This window comes from Lissotriton helveticus, chromosome 6, assembly GCF_964261635.1.
Source record: "Lissotriton helveticus chromosome 6, aLisHel1.1, whole genome shotgun sequence".
NCBI lineage: Eukaryota > Metazoa > Chordata > Amphibia > Caudata > Salamandridae > Lissotriton > Lissotriton helveticus.
In genome coordinates, this window is record NC_136067.1 from 1,469,681,291 (window position 1) to 1,469,696,192 (window position 14,902).

At 44.4% G+C, this 14,902-nt stretch overlaps 1 protein-coding gene across 1 annotated transcript in view; it reads right to left on the minus strand.

Annotated features, from left to right (window-relative positions):
• Window positions 1-14,902, minus strand: part of LOC144762748 (uncharacterized) — a 712,524-nt gene that overhangs the window by 526,939 nt on the left and 170,683 nt on the right. The window contains exon 6 of the mRNA XM_078648000.1: window positions 7,246-7,396. Within this exon, the coding sequence (XP_078504126.1) occupies window positions 7,246-7,396 (151 nt within the window). The remainder of the gene's footprint in view (window positions 1-7,245; window positions 7,397-14,902) is intronic.

The window sequence follows — 14,902 nt, forward strand, 5'->3', positions numbered from 1 at the left end:
ATGGACAGAGTTTGTCGCCCCCTGCAGACCATTTATGGGTGAATACTTTAGTAGGGAGTGTACCAAACCTCCATTGCAGGAACAGTTTCCTCGCCAAGAGAGGAAAGATAAAATCCATAAAAGGCTCAAACACGTAAGAATTTTTGGATTCCATAAAACGTCCCGTCAAAGTGCCGCTATCATGAGCATTAACCATGTCAGCAAGGTATTTATTCTTGTATAGCTGGGCAAGGGTTTTGCGCGAAATCCTTTGGCAGCCCTGAGCTGGGTCATCCCATAAGTCTGGCAGATTCAAGCTGAACAGTTCCGACTTGATAAATGCCAGCCAGGGAATTTTGCAATTGGCATTCAACCTCATGACATGAATAAGGTCCTGTCTATAATGATACAGTTCCTCGGTGGTCCATATCCGATGCCAAAACTTCACAGGCTTCGACAGAAGATCCTCAGCAATAGAGGGAAGGCCCAAGTCAAATCTTAAGGGGAGGAGTGGCGTACCTTGCGGGAGAGCAAGTAAGCGTCTCAAAAAACAATTTTCCACCCCTGCCATAACCTTCCCTGCTTTATGTCCCCACAGCTCACTGCCATAAGTGGCTGCTGCCTTCGCTTGGGACCTGTATGTTTCCAGGGCCGGGCTTACAGGCTTAAAGGTGGACTTATTAGCCACCTTCAAGAGTGCGCCCGATAGCTGGGAGAGTTTCAGCCTAGATCGCGCTACCTGGGAGTCCCATGATAAGTTTTCTTGAAGTGATACCCCCAAATATATAAAGGTCGAGACCCTCTCAAGAGTGGTTTCCCCCAGTTTAGGATTGGGTCTAGTTTTGGTGGGGGGGTGAATGTATGACATTGTTCTACATTCTGTCCATCAACTGTGTTTTTTGCAATTTTCACCCCGAGTGTGCTGGGTATGCTCAGACGTGAGTCCCAGGCTCTCCACACCACTGGAATCAAGCTATCCAGGCTGATGAAGGCTGATAGCCAGAAACCGGTCCTTGGATGCTTGATTCCGGTCTGGGAAAGACATGGCTTGGTAGTTCGGACTGGACTGTTCCCATGAGGCACAGGGTCAGAGCTGATTTGCATATAGCCAGTGTCTAACCCAGGGTGGTGTGGAGTGCAAATAAATGATGGATTTAGGCCCAGATCCTTGTACTGGGGTGAATGTATGACATTGTTCTACATTCTGTCCATCAACTGTGTTTTTTGCAATTTTCACCCCGAGTGTGCTGGGTATGCTCAGACGTGAGTCCCAGGCTCTCCACACCACTGGAGTCAAGCTATCCAGGCTGATGAAGGCTGATAGCCAGAAACCGGTCCTTGGATGCTTGATTCCGGTCTGGGAAAGACATGGCTTGGTAGTTCGGACTGGACTGTTCCCATGAGGCACAGGGTCAGAGCTGATTTGCATATAGCCAGTGTCTAACCCAGGGTGGTGTGGAGTGCAAAAAAATGATGGATTTAGGCCCAGATCCTTGTACTGGGGTGAATGTATGACATTGTTCTACATTCTGTCCATCAACTGTGTTTTTTGCAATTGTTCTTAGGAACAGGCGCTGAACGCCTATTGGGCTCAAAAGGCTTCGGCACCCCTACCCGTCCCGCCCCTGTCGTATGTGTCAGCCCAGACTGAAACCGCTTCCCAGGTTGGCTGATCTGGAGCACGTCTTATAGCTGCCTCACCCGAGTACTTCACTGGTCTTTAAAAGTCCATTTACTTGTTAAGGAGGCTTTGTAGAGTATTTTCACCCCTTCCTAGAGCCCCAGGATCTCCACTCTGCCTATTGATGGAAGAATTAGCCCCCCTGAAATGGTTTGTAGCCCCCCATCCTAAATTTGTCTCTAGTTGCTCCTCTGCTTAGGAGTAATTTCTACTGTCAAACCGTCTGTCGTAAATTAGTCCAACTAACTAGTAACATCACATGGAGTTCGCAGATACCACCGGTAAACTATGCCCAAAGCCTTCTGCTTTATTTTTTTTAAAAGCAAAGTGTCAAGCAGCAACTGTCTCTTTTGACCCAATTTTTAGTGGTTGAGAATTGTCTCAGCTTAAATGGCATTTTCAATCATAAAAGAAGTAAGTGCATAGAACATATTTTTAGTCTAGGGCTAATGGGTTCCGTAGCTGGGAGGCACTTGCACATAGTGTCTGGCTAGTGGGGCCATTATTTCATGTTTGTGCCTGTACTTAATGGTTTAAGGAAAACTAGCCAGGAAGGTCGTAGCACAGATTGTGTACTGAGACGGTGGGAGTGAGGGACCTAATTCTACATATGGAAGCTGACTGTTTTTGATTTATGCATATTATTCAATCACCATTATATTTTATAAATATGAAACTTTTATGAGATGCGATATGATAACAGAATTCGTTAAGTTCAATTTTCTACTTTTGTCATATTTTTTTTAAATATTGTATGGCTTACATTTTTAGCTAAAACAATACATAAAACGAAATACCTTAGAACATTCACTCCTTCCCTATGTGAGGGAACAACGAATGTACACAGATAAAGGATAGGACTGGAATCGAAAAAAAGAGGCCCATGTTTGAGAAATGAGGGCAAATTTGGACTTGTAAAGACACACTATATGTGTTTTGCATGGCATGAAAGACTACCAGGATATGAGCTTGCTGCAGGCAATGCTGGTGGTAATCTCAGGGAAATCAGGAGTAAAAACCGGCCTGGCAGACTATACACCAGGCCCACGTACTCCCCTGTCGCGTCAGAACTTCAGGCACTGCCTGACTGCCGTATGGGCCACTCCGACCCTTGCCTGAAAAATATCTCAACCCCTCCTGCATTTGCATATGAGACTTTGAGTTTGGCTCCCCAGCCTCCAGGACAGTAGGATGGTGTTTTGTTGACTTTTAAAACTGGCTCCTCTTGTGTTAATAAACAAAATGACTTCCTGCTTTTAATTTCTGAAGTAGCGATGCAGATATCTGTGAGGTTAATATACTAGCAAAAACTTGCTAAATGTGTTAGGTGGGTTTCCATAATGCAAACAAATATGTACAGGGATTTTCTACATTTCTTTCAGATATCTCCATTCATCTACATACAGCATATAAAGGGAATTCTGGGCCAGATGTATCAAGCGTTTTCCCATTTTCAAACGGGCTGATTCTGCCCAAAACGCATTTGCAAAATAGGTAATCACAATTTTTGCGACTACCAATTTTGCGAATGCATTTAGGGAATCACAATTTGCGATTCCTTAAATGCAATGCAGAAAGCAAGAAAAAATTGCAACCTAGCTTTGAGGCATTGCAAAATATCCTCAACTTCTAGTTGGTGGTAATTTGCAAATTCCTTTAAAAATGCACTGTTTAGCATTTTCCTAAGTGGCATGTGGCGCACATACATGCCCTAAGGGCATGTATGTGTGCCACATGTGCACACATACATATTTAGGGGGGAGCAACAGAGTGTCCTTTTGGCACCCTTGCACCCTTGAAATTGCATGCGCCATTAATGAGTACCTATTGGGTACTCACAAATTGTGCATGGCCCATAGAAATGAATGTGAAGGCGTTCCTTAATAGCGTGTCACAATTTGCGACTCGCTATTAAGGAATATGTAGGAATCGCAAAATATTTGCAGAAATCTACATACATTGCATTTTGCGAGTCTATAATAGCAAATTGGTAAAAATTGCTATTATAGACTTGCAAAATGTAATCTTGATACATCTGGCCCTAAGCTTTTTAGAGGTATGAAGATATTTCAAGTGACCATGGCCATATACCTGTACATTGTCATAAGGCACCTGAAAAGTGTTGAATAATAACTTATTAGAGAACTTTTGCTGCTAGAGTCCTGACGTTTAATAGATGGTCAAATACATTTGTTATAGTTACTCAATTCAATGCTACTCATTTTTAGATCAAGCCTGGGCAGCGCATTCCCTGCTCTGCGAAGCATGCTGTATTGATGTATGCACTAGAACCTCTGCCAATTTCCCTGCCCATCTTTTCAATTGGCTCCTGTCACTGTCCTTTCGAAATCATTGCTTTTGATTGATAAATAGGCTTAGTAGTATCTCCTTGGTACCACCTGGTCTGCATTTGTAACCTAACATAACGACTAGACTTTTTATTTGTGTTTTTACTAAGCTGTGGGCACAATTTTCTTTAATAATCTTCCACCCACGACAGGCTTTCCCACAAGGCAGCTAACCGCCCGCTTTTATATTTTTAATAGTAATGGCCGCGGGTCCACTTTAACTATAGCGGCTGCTCTTATTTTTACTTAATTTTCAAGGCGGTCTGCTTTAACGGCCACACTTAGTTATTTAATTTGCAGTGCGGTTCTGCTTGAAGTATAGTGGAAGCGCTTTTTTCTTTTTTTAAATTTCCAGCACGGTCTGCTTTAACTGTAGCGGCCATGCTACAGAACCTTAGTTTAATGTGAAAAGAATTTGGTGGTCAAAGCGCCCCATACTGCGCTTTTACTTTAATTTGGCCACACCCCTTTCTTTAGAAGCTGCTCGTTGTACCCTTAATACAGCGAGCTTCTGAAGAAAGGTGCCTGGACCCCATTAAAGTGGTCTTGCAATTTGCGAGAGTTTGACGTATTGGGGTTATAAATAACAATGCCTTTCATATCTAAGTTTGTTTTAAAAACATATAAATAAAAAGCATTGTCATTTGCAATGCCAATAGCTTAAACTCTCGCAAATGCGAGTCCTATTGCAAGGAAAATGCTTGTTTGTTCTTTCACCTCAGATTGATGAAGGACTGAGTCTGTCCTGTAACCTTATTTGTGAAACAAACAGTAAAGATAGAGCCACTGACGTTTGACATATGTACTTGTTCATTTCGTACTGTATAAACCAATAGGTGTTCCATGTATTGGATGTTTGCACAGTTGCTGTAGTCTGCAGGCCCCCAAAGAGCAAAAGATAGCCACTGCTTGCTTACCCTCTAAGAGAGGAAAGGAAGCAAAGTTAGGGCTCCACCTTGTGGAATATTCCAGAAGTTGCATAGATCACTGGAAATGGTTGCCATGTTACAGGCAATGGCACTGCAGGATTAAAAACAGCTTTGTCAATCACGATTAAGAATCGAGGTTGCGGGCACAAAGTCCACTGTGAAATATCCTCACAAACAAAAGTTTACATTTGAACAATCGGGTACTTGAACACTAACAGTGTGCAGATAAAAACCGAACACTTCGTTATCAGCTGTTACATGTGTGAATGAGTTTTAAAAGTTAACCTAGTACTATCCTTAAACTGAGGGTTTCATTACACGTTATCACAGACTTTAAATGTGTGTGGTTTGTTAACTCACATTTATATACTGGATTTTTAAGGTTCGTTTAATTGGCTTGACGAATGCGTTCTTCCTGAATACAGCATAACCTCAAACCTTCTACATTCAAGTAAGTGAAGCGGAGAGCCCTCGACAGACTCCCACACATCACTTTCTCATGCAACGTCCCAGGAAAAAAAATCCTACCTTTATGTGAACAGAAAAACACTTCTCCCATGTTATTTTATGTTAATGCCAGGCTGAAACCTCAATATCTTCAAAACTGATGTATTTTACTTTAGGATTTCATATATATTTACATTCGTTAGACATGAAATGATATTGGATATTCTTTGCAACAATAAAACAGACAAAGGACAACCTGAATAACAAATCAACCTAAAGTGAACAAGGAAACCTGACTCAAGTCAGTAGCTGCCTTGCAACAAAAGTGACAGTTGATTTCCGATACATAATTACAACCTGTTTCTTGTTCTGTAACTTTGAATCTTTACTTCAGCAAATATATTATTTTTTATCAAAGTTTTTGAATTGAGAGTACAAGATATGCATACACCAAGGGATATTTAAATCACTGTCCATATTATGAGATGCTCGTTAATGAGACCAGCGATTCTGGCCTGCTGAGTTACTGTTCTGTTCACTATGGTAACGGGGGGTTATGGGGGGCGAACAGCGTTAGATTAACTGCATACGACTCCCGAGGCTTTTCCTTGTTCTTCGCTGCATTTTCGCGTAAGGAATTTGGTAGCTTTGAGTATCAGGAGCCTCATGGGAAAAATGTTCAGAACCTCAGGTTTACCTCATTACTTATAATCCTGATTGGCCTCTTAACTTGCAGGACTGGGCCCATGGAACAATACAAGAAACTCAATATGTGGCAAACAGAGTCAAAGTTCACAAGGGCATATCAACAAGGCCCGGAGTTAAAAGTATCGCCGCTTTAGCGTCCGTTTTCGGACGAAAAGTGGCGATAATTTTAACGCCCTATTAGCATGGACACGCTAACGCTTGAATCCATGCTTCTTCGCCCATTTCCTTTGTGCCTCGCCTCACATCGCTAATGAAATGCGAGGTAGGCGTGCCCGTCCGAAATACTGTGAAAATCTTCGCTAACTCAGCTTCTCCGTATTTACAAGGGCATCGCTAACCCTACTCAAAAGTTGCGCTAACAAGGTTTTTCGCCGTTTTCTTACACCTGCTTTTTTCTTGAATATACCATATCTATCATGGGAGGTGGATTATCATCCTGAGCCCACATCTCCCTATTTACTATTTTCTTCCCTAACGCTGTTCCTTATCTCTGGAATTCCAGTGATAGTGGCCCTTATCGCCGGTATAGGCCGCATTTCTATCGCCTCAGCGATGCGCCTTGTTAATAGTGCACTGACCGGGCGATAGATTCCGGCGATAGACGGCGTTAGGATTTGTCACGCTAAAAGCGGTCAGCTAAAAATATGGCTGCCGTTTGTTGATATGCCCCACAGTCAACTAAAGGGAGAGCAAAAGTAGCTCCTGACACATCCTTTGTGAACAGTAAATGATTGTCTTATGTGCCATGAGCTTCATATGTTGTTCCATTATTGCAATACAACAATAGAAACATACACAAATGTGGCTTAATTCTTGTTCTCTTTTGGTTGGAAGACATTCATTTCCTTTACTCACTTATGTCAGCATCATTCTAGTTTGAAAGAATGTTCTTAATACTCAAACCAGTCAGAATGTGCATCTTTATAAAGCTGAGTCCAGAACATGAGGAAGAGCAGTCATTTGTAACGAGAACCTGGTCAGACCACCTCTTTCTTGGATAACTGGGGAGGCACAGTGATAATTTAACTAAGAGGTATATCAAAAGTAGTCCGAATAATAACTTGAGGAAGTTCCAGAGTCTAAGACACTAGCTGTGAATCTATTTTTTCCTAAAAAGCTGCATTTTCATTTCCAACACGTTTCAAGCACATACCTGTTACTGCATGATTCAGACCAGTTTGCTCTTGCTCTGAAGGCTTTGCTGGTGGCCATACTGCATGGGTTCTGCCGGGGAACCTTCCCTCTATGTAATCCAGCGAGTGTGTAGGTTGACTAACAGCAGCCCAGGTGTAAAGCTGATCATGCTGTTGACAAAAGAAGAAAACATGTACAAATTATTTCACATCATCACAGCAATACCCACCCTTCTGTTCATCATAGAGTCAAAAGGCAACTAGAAAGCAGAACAAGTGAAACCAAGACATGTAGTGAAATTAGATTTCATCTGGAAAAACACTGTACAGAGCTTCTAAAAAAAGAAAAATCTTTATTCGTGTCTACTTTTGTCTTGATCAGGGAGTTACACTAACTTAAGTCAAAAAAATCTTTAAAAACCCTTTCACTGCCTTAGGTATCTAGAAGCTCCATGACTAGATATTCTAATTTCCACATGAAAATATTTCGAGGCATTTTCCTCCAAGGTCTTGTAGTTTAATCTCATATTTATATATCATTCTGTTATTTAAAATATATATATATATTTATGCTACCTGCAATGTGTCTACATTTATCCACAATCAATATATGCCATCCTTTACAAACATTTTAATTTGGATATTAGAAGCATGTTGCATAACAGAAAATACATTAGCATGTAATGACATGCACATGTGGAGTGAAAACAGTATATTTTTGTCACTTAATTATTCGTGTATTATTGTCCTTCGCAGTCACCAGAAAAATTCAATATACAATAGAGATGCGAAATTTTGAATATAGTGGATTCAAAGACCAACACCATAATCATCCTCATCATCAAAGAACACATGCCAAATCCAAACACTTAAATACCTCTATCCTTACTGCAAAACCTCCTCTGTGGCATTCACTTAGAATATTTCCCCAACTGCACAATATCAAAGTCTTCGTGTAAATTAAAAAATAACTTAAACTCATTTAGGTCACATAGCTGGTTGAAGACAGTGACACCTCCCTTTTACACATTTTGGGTTTCTACTCACTAATTTCCTTTGGAAGGTGAGAATTATCCTAGAATAGGTTACATTTGTAAAATGACTGAATCTTTGATGTAGTTCGCATATCGTTCTATTGTACAAACAACTCCCGTAACATTTAAAAAAAAAAATTATGGCAATCTCGTTTGAAGAATATTGAGAGGTCTATAACTGAATGATCAATCAAAGTCCAGATTTGGGGTGGAACAATTAATTTAGTTAATCGCTGCATTGCAGGTAAAATACATGAGATGAGATTGCACCCAATCACAGTTCACTTATGTAGGGCAAACGTTGTGATGGCTCATCCTGCACCTTTTAATGTCATAAGAAATGATGCAGCAATTGACATCCTCTTCCTGTATGTACACGCTTGTTAGCCTACAGTATATAGTCGGGAATAGGAATAACAATTTAGGAAGCACACTGATCTTAATTAGATTACCTTTGATTACTTTTGAAAGCAGGAGAGACTGCCATGACTTCTGCTAATTTGCAATCTTATTTCGAATTCCCAAAGGAAATATTTATATTGAATAAACTTCAGCCTGGTGATCTGTTCCCAGGTGCCGATGTACAGTTTCAGAGTCGAATTATTAACTGTTCTGCACGCAGCATTATATCTCGGGAGCATGTCTATCGTTTAACTGTCTTTACTACATTTCTTTTATAACCCAGAGGAGGCTGTTTCTTGACAAATTTCAATTATCGCTGTATCAACTAAGTCCTTTTCTCGAGACAGAAACAGGACAACATTATTTCCCTGCTAACAATATGTTATGTTATGTTATGTTACGTCTATTTATTGTGCGCACAGATACTCCAGCCAAGGAGCGTCCTGGCGCAGAGACAAGGTAGCCCGTAACACAACAAGAGGCAAGAACAGAGAATAAGAAACAACTAAAACAAGAAGGTTTTTAAAGCCTTCCGAAAAGTCAAAAGGTCCTCCAGCAGGCGAATTTCAACGGGCAGGGAGTTCCATGCTAACGCAGCCATTACCCTAAACGAGCGGCCTCCCATGCGGCTAAGCCTGAATCTGGGAACCACCGCAAGGGCCAGACCTTGAGAGCGGAGGCAACGGGCAGGGACATAAAAAGACAGACAACTCGACAGGATTTCCGGGCCTGTACCTCTCAAGATTCTAAAAGCAAGGCACAAGACCTTAAAAAGAATGCGCTTTCTAACCGGGAGCCAGTGTAGGGAGCGAAGGACACCTGTCACTGAGCAGAATCTGGGTAAACCAACAATCGCCCTCGCCGCAGCATTCTGAACCCGTTGTAAACGGGTTAGTTCAGCCTGGTTGGCCCCAGCCAGGAGAGAGCTGGCATAATCCAGGCGAGAGATGATAGTGGCCTGGATCACCAGCTGCCTGGTCGGGGCGTCAAAGAACTTGAGAACAGGTCTCAAGCCCCTCAGGAGACCGAAACAGCAGGCCGCAGTTCTCTTAGTATGGCCTATAAAGGAGAGGCCCGCATCCAGCCACACCCCCAGATTTTTCACTTCCGATACCGGGATTGGAGTAGGACCCAGCTCTGAGGGCCACCAGTGGTCACCCCACAGCTCCACTCCCTTCCCGACGACCATCACCTCTGTTTTAGTGGCATTTAGCTGAAGGCAGTTGCCTGTCAGCCAACTAGCCACCGCCTTCAGTCCGGACTGAAACCTGGGGGCCTCAATTTCCGCATCCCCGCTGAGAGTAACCGCCAGCTGAGTGTCGTCGGCATATGAGACCAAAGTAAGGCCCCACTGCCTAGCGACATCAGCCAGCGGTCTCACGTATAGATTGAACAACGTGGGACTCAGCGAGGACCCTTGCGGAACCCCCATGGCCAGTGGTTGGTAACTGGACTTGAAGGGAGGGATGGCAACACAGAAGGAGCGGTCGTCTAAAAAGGAGCGGAACCATTGCAACACCTGACCGCCAATACCAGTCTCCTCGAGCCGACGCAGGAGGATGCTGTGGTCTACCGTATCAAAGGCGGCGCTAAGATCTAACAAAATAAGCGCCGCCGTTTGACCAGCATCCAACCTTGCCCGGAGATGTTCCACCATCACAAGTAACGCAGTTTCCGTACTGTGCCCAGCACGGAATCCGTTTTGTGTGGGGTCGAGGGCATTGGTCCGAGTCAGATGTTCAGACAGGGCCAAGTTGACGTGGGCTTCAGTGATCTTGGCTGGCCAGGGTAGCAACGAGATGGGGCGATAGCTTTCAGGCTTAGAGGGGTCCAGGGTGGGCTTTTTAATAATCGGGGACACCACGGCTTGTTTCCACTTAGATGGTACAATTCCAGTTTCCAAGGAGAGATTGACAAGGGAGCATACAACTGTACGCCCCATAAAAGCTTGGTCTCGGAAGAGAGCAGGCCTTACTGGGTCAGATGGAGACCCAGATTTAACTTGCAACGCAAGTTTGTCAAAACCATCCGAGGTAAGGGGGGGGAAAACAAGCAGTGTGGTCTGATGGTGAACCCGATTAACACTTTCCACAGTGAACCCTATACTAGGGAATGTCCTATATATAGCTTGGACCTTCCCCAAAAAGTAGGATGCAAGGGATTCACAATGGGAAAGGGAGCTTACGGTCGTAGTGGAGGTCCGCTTCGCCGTAAGTTGTTTTACGGCCTTGAAAATAGCTTTTGACGGATTTGGGCTGTTCCGGAATTCGGTGGCATAGAAGGCCGCACGAGCTCGGCAGATAGCTCGATGGTAGAGCTTAACGGACCTGGTATATGAGGCTTTTAGATCAGCCCCATAGGTTTTCCTCCAAGCCCTCTCTGCTCGTCTACAGGCACCCTTTAGGGCCCGGAGAGTGCCATCGTACCAGGGGCTCGACTCTCTGGGATTGATTTTAGTAGAAACGATAGGTATCAGAGAGTCCAAGGCCCTAGTTATCCATGAACAGAAGAGGTCATACCCCCCTTCCACATCCGTGAAAAGACCCAGCGGCTCCTCTAATAGAAGACGATGGAAGTCCTCTAACCTAAGCTTTTTCCAAGCCCTCTTCTGAACCCGTCTGGCCGTAGAGGTGGAAAGAGTGGCCGAAACAGGGCAGGAAATGGACACCAAAAAGTGGTCTGTCCATTCCACCGGGGAGACAGAAGTAACTAGAATCCCCAACAGATTGGTAAACAGGGGATCCAAAATATGTCCACCCAGGTGGGTAGGCTGGGAAACCATCTGGAGGAGTTGAAAGGCCTCAAGGTCAGAAGAGATGGAACGCACTGTCATGCCAGAGAGGGTGTCGAAATGCAGATTTAGATCGCCCATGATAGAAAAGTTGGCACAGTCAGCGACCAAAGGGCCGACAGTATCAGGGAAAGCATTTCTGAACGCCACATCACTGCCGGGTGGGCGATAAACGACCATCCCGGACAGGGATATAACGTGAACTAACATTGCTGCATAGTATTTACAGAACTGCATTTCTTAGTATTCTATTTTTTACAAAGCCAAACAGTACTTAAGAAATATAATCATCACATATATTTTATATTTTGCAACAGGGAGAAAAAAGTAATTTGCCCACTTTACATATATTTTGGTCAAGTGCTGAAGTTGAAATAAGAAACCTATAGGTTTTATCATGTTCAACAAAGAAGGTCATTTGGAGGAGGATGGATCCTGGATATCCCAGTGGATATCTCTCGCCACTCAACTACCAACGCATTCAGAGGCCAGCAGTTTGAAGTGTACCCTAAGGAGGCTCCACGGCTGATACTCCTATGAGAAAGGCTTTTCAGCAGTTCTGGTGTGGTGCTGATGGCGATGTGACCAAAGGCCTCCCACTTCAGGAAACCTATCTGCCGTACCTCAACTTCGGTAGTGGTAGCACAGAGCAGACACAAGACAAGTACTGCTGGTTCAGTGGAAAGTTTTACCTTCTGATTTGGAAACTTCAAAAAAGCTCAGTGAGACAATGTAGCAGGCGGTAGCCAAGATGCGTTTCATGTGACCGGATAGCCATCAGAGGAAGTCCCGGAGAAGTTGTTGACTTTTGGCAAGAAAACGCTGAGTGGGAGAAATTCAAACTTCATGCCCAGGGAAGGTCCCTTATTTGCTAGATACGTTTGGCACCTTTGCTCAGTGAAGATGTCTACCTTCAGGCTAAGAAACTTTGGAAGTCAAACTTCTTTGAGCTGGGCAAAACAGCAGGTTGAATCCAACTGGAGGTGCAAGGTCGGGGCCTGCGGCTCAGTATCGGTCCAGTGGTAGCCTCTGGTTCTTCTTAGCAAATGTCTCAAAGAAGTTTCTAAGTGTCAAGTTTTACAACTGTTTCTGGAAAAGAGTCCAATCTTCAGCAGCCAAGGGTCCAGGACATTCTAGGCACCAATTGGGGGTTAGAACTTCCTCAGCATTACCAGTTCTGCAACAGCCCCACTGGGATTTGTGTCACTCTGGCTACTGGACCAATGACAGGAACATGTCATTCTTGGTTCACCGGGACAGATACCCTGAGCTCGCCCACCCCACAAACTGCAGGGAACCCTCCACTCCCGCAATGGGCCCACCAGAGGCTCCTGCCCCTGCCTATTTTAAGACAGGGAGCCTCACCATTAGCTACCTTAACACTCGCTCAATGGTGAAACCCCAACTAGAGATCTTCCAGCTCAGAGAAACCAGATATCCTCCTACTTTCTGAAACTTGGCTCACTGATGAATCGACCCCTGACATCTTAGCCGCAATACCCTCCGGCTACTATATCCTTCAGGCCAATCGCCCATCAGAGAAGATCGGGGGAGGGGTTGCTGCCATCATCCATCAAAGACTTCAATTCTCCTCATTAGGGATCACAGGCATACCCTCAGTCGACAACCTTATACTAAAATTCGAATCACCACTGTCCTCTTTTATTTGTGCCCTATTCTATCGTCCCGGCACCACATGCCTTCTTTCGCCCAACTCCTAGGCGAAATGATCTCCCTACTGGTTATCAATCATGCCAGAATGATCATAATCAGAGACTTCAATTACTGGCCTAACGACCCACAAGAAAGTGCCAGCTCCTTGAAATTAACAGACCTCCTCCTGGGGATGAACTGTACCCAGCATGTGACAGCCGCCACCCACATAAAAGGGCACATCTTAGACCAAGTTTGGATATCCAACCTGGACATATCCATGCCACAAATCTACCCATGTACATGGTCAGATATCATCCTATTACATTCACCTTGGCCTATGCCTGCCCGTCCAAAACCAGCCAGTTGAGAAATCACCTAGCCAGAAACTGGAACCGGGTCAACATTGATGATTTCTGCTCACTATTAAAAGCCACAATACCCACCCCTCACAAATCACTCTCCAGTCAGGAAAATAGCATTAAAACCTGCCTCGAATCAGCCAGTGACAGCTTTGCTCCACTTAAGAATATTAAGGTCAGACGACCTCACAACGCCCAATGCTGGTTCTCCAATGACCTCAAAGGCCAAGAAATTGGCCCTGAGGCAAGCTGAACGCCGTTGGAGACACAATTACTCCTCGGATTAAAAGGCCACTTACACTAGTCAGCTTAGAGACTACAAAAACGCCATTCTTCAGGTCAAAGTATCGAGAAGATTACAGGCATTAAGGCTAGCATACCTACCCTCGCCTCTTCTTATGACCACCCCCCAGTTGCAAAAACCCCTCCGTCATTGATCAAATCTCCCTTATCTCTAGGGAGGAGTTTTTTAAGCTCCTGAAAAAAGTTAGATCAGGCTCCCCTTTGGATTGCTGCCCTCCTCACGTCTTGCAGGCAGCCTTCCTGGCCTGTCCAGACCCGGTCCTCTCTTTTCTCAATAACTCTCTCAGGCTAGTACTGTCCCTGACATCTTTAAAAGTGCAGAAATTGTCCCTGTATTGAAGAAACCCAACCCCGACTCCCTGGTCCTTGGTAACTACCGTCCCATTTCCCTCCTTCCCTATCTGGGCAAAATCCTGGAGGCCCATGTCACCAACTGCCTCAGCTCTTTCATTGAACAGTCCCACTTCCTTGATCCACACCAGGCAGGTTTCATACCTGCTCACTCCACAGAGTCAATTATACTGACAGTTATGGATGAGCTTAGGAGGGGGACTGATAAAGGCCTCACCCAGGTCCTGGTGCTCCTGGACCTGTCTGCGGCTTTCGACACGGTTGATCATGGTCTCCTGATCAACCGTATCGGCTGTGCTGGGATTCAGGGCTTGGCCCTGCAATGGATCTCCTCCTTCCTCAGCAATCGATCGCAGGCAGTTCGCATCGCCAACTTCTCTGCCCAAAAATTAAGCTGAACTGTGGAGTCCCACAGGGTTCCTCCCTCTCGCCCCTCCTTTTTAATTTATATCTACTACCTCTAATTTGGTCTCTGCACACAAAAATGGTTGAAACCTTCAACTCGATTCCTCCACTTCCCCAGTGCTCAACTTCCAATCCATCATGAGATTCAACAGCGAATGGATGTATACTAACCAACTGAAGTTGAACCCTGGAAAAACCAAGCTGATCCTCATGGGAGGTACTGCCAACCCATGGAACTCCAACTATTGGCCTCCTGCCCTGGGCAGTCCCCCTTGCCCAGCTGACTCTGTCAAGAGCTTAGGTATTATCATCAGCAAAGATCTGTCCATGAAAGCTCAAATCGGCTCGGTCGTTTCTGCTTGTTTTGACCATCTTC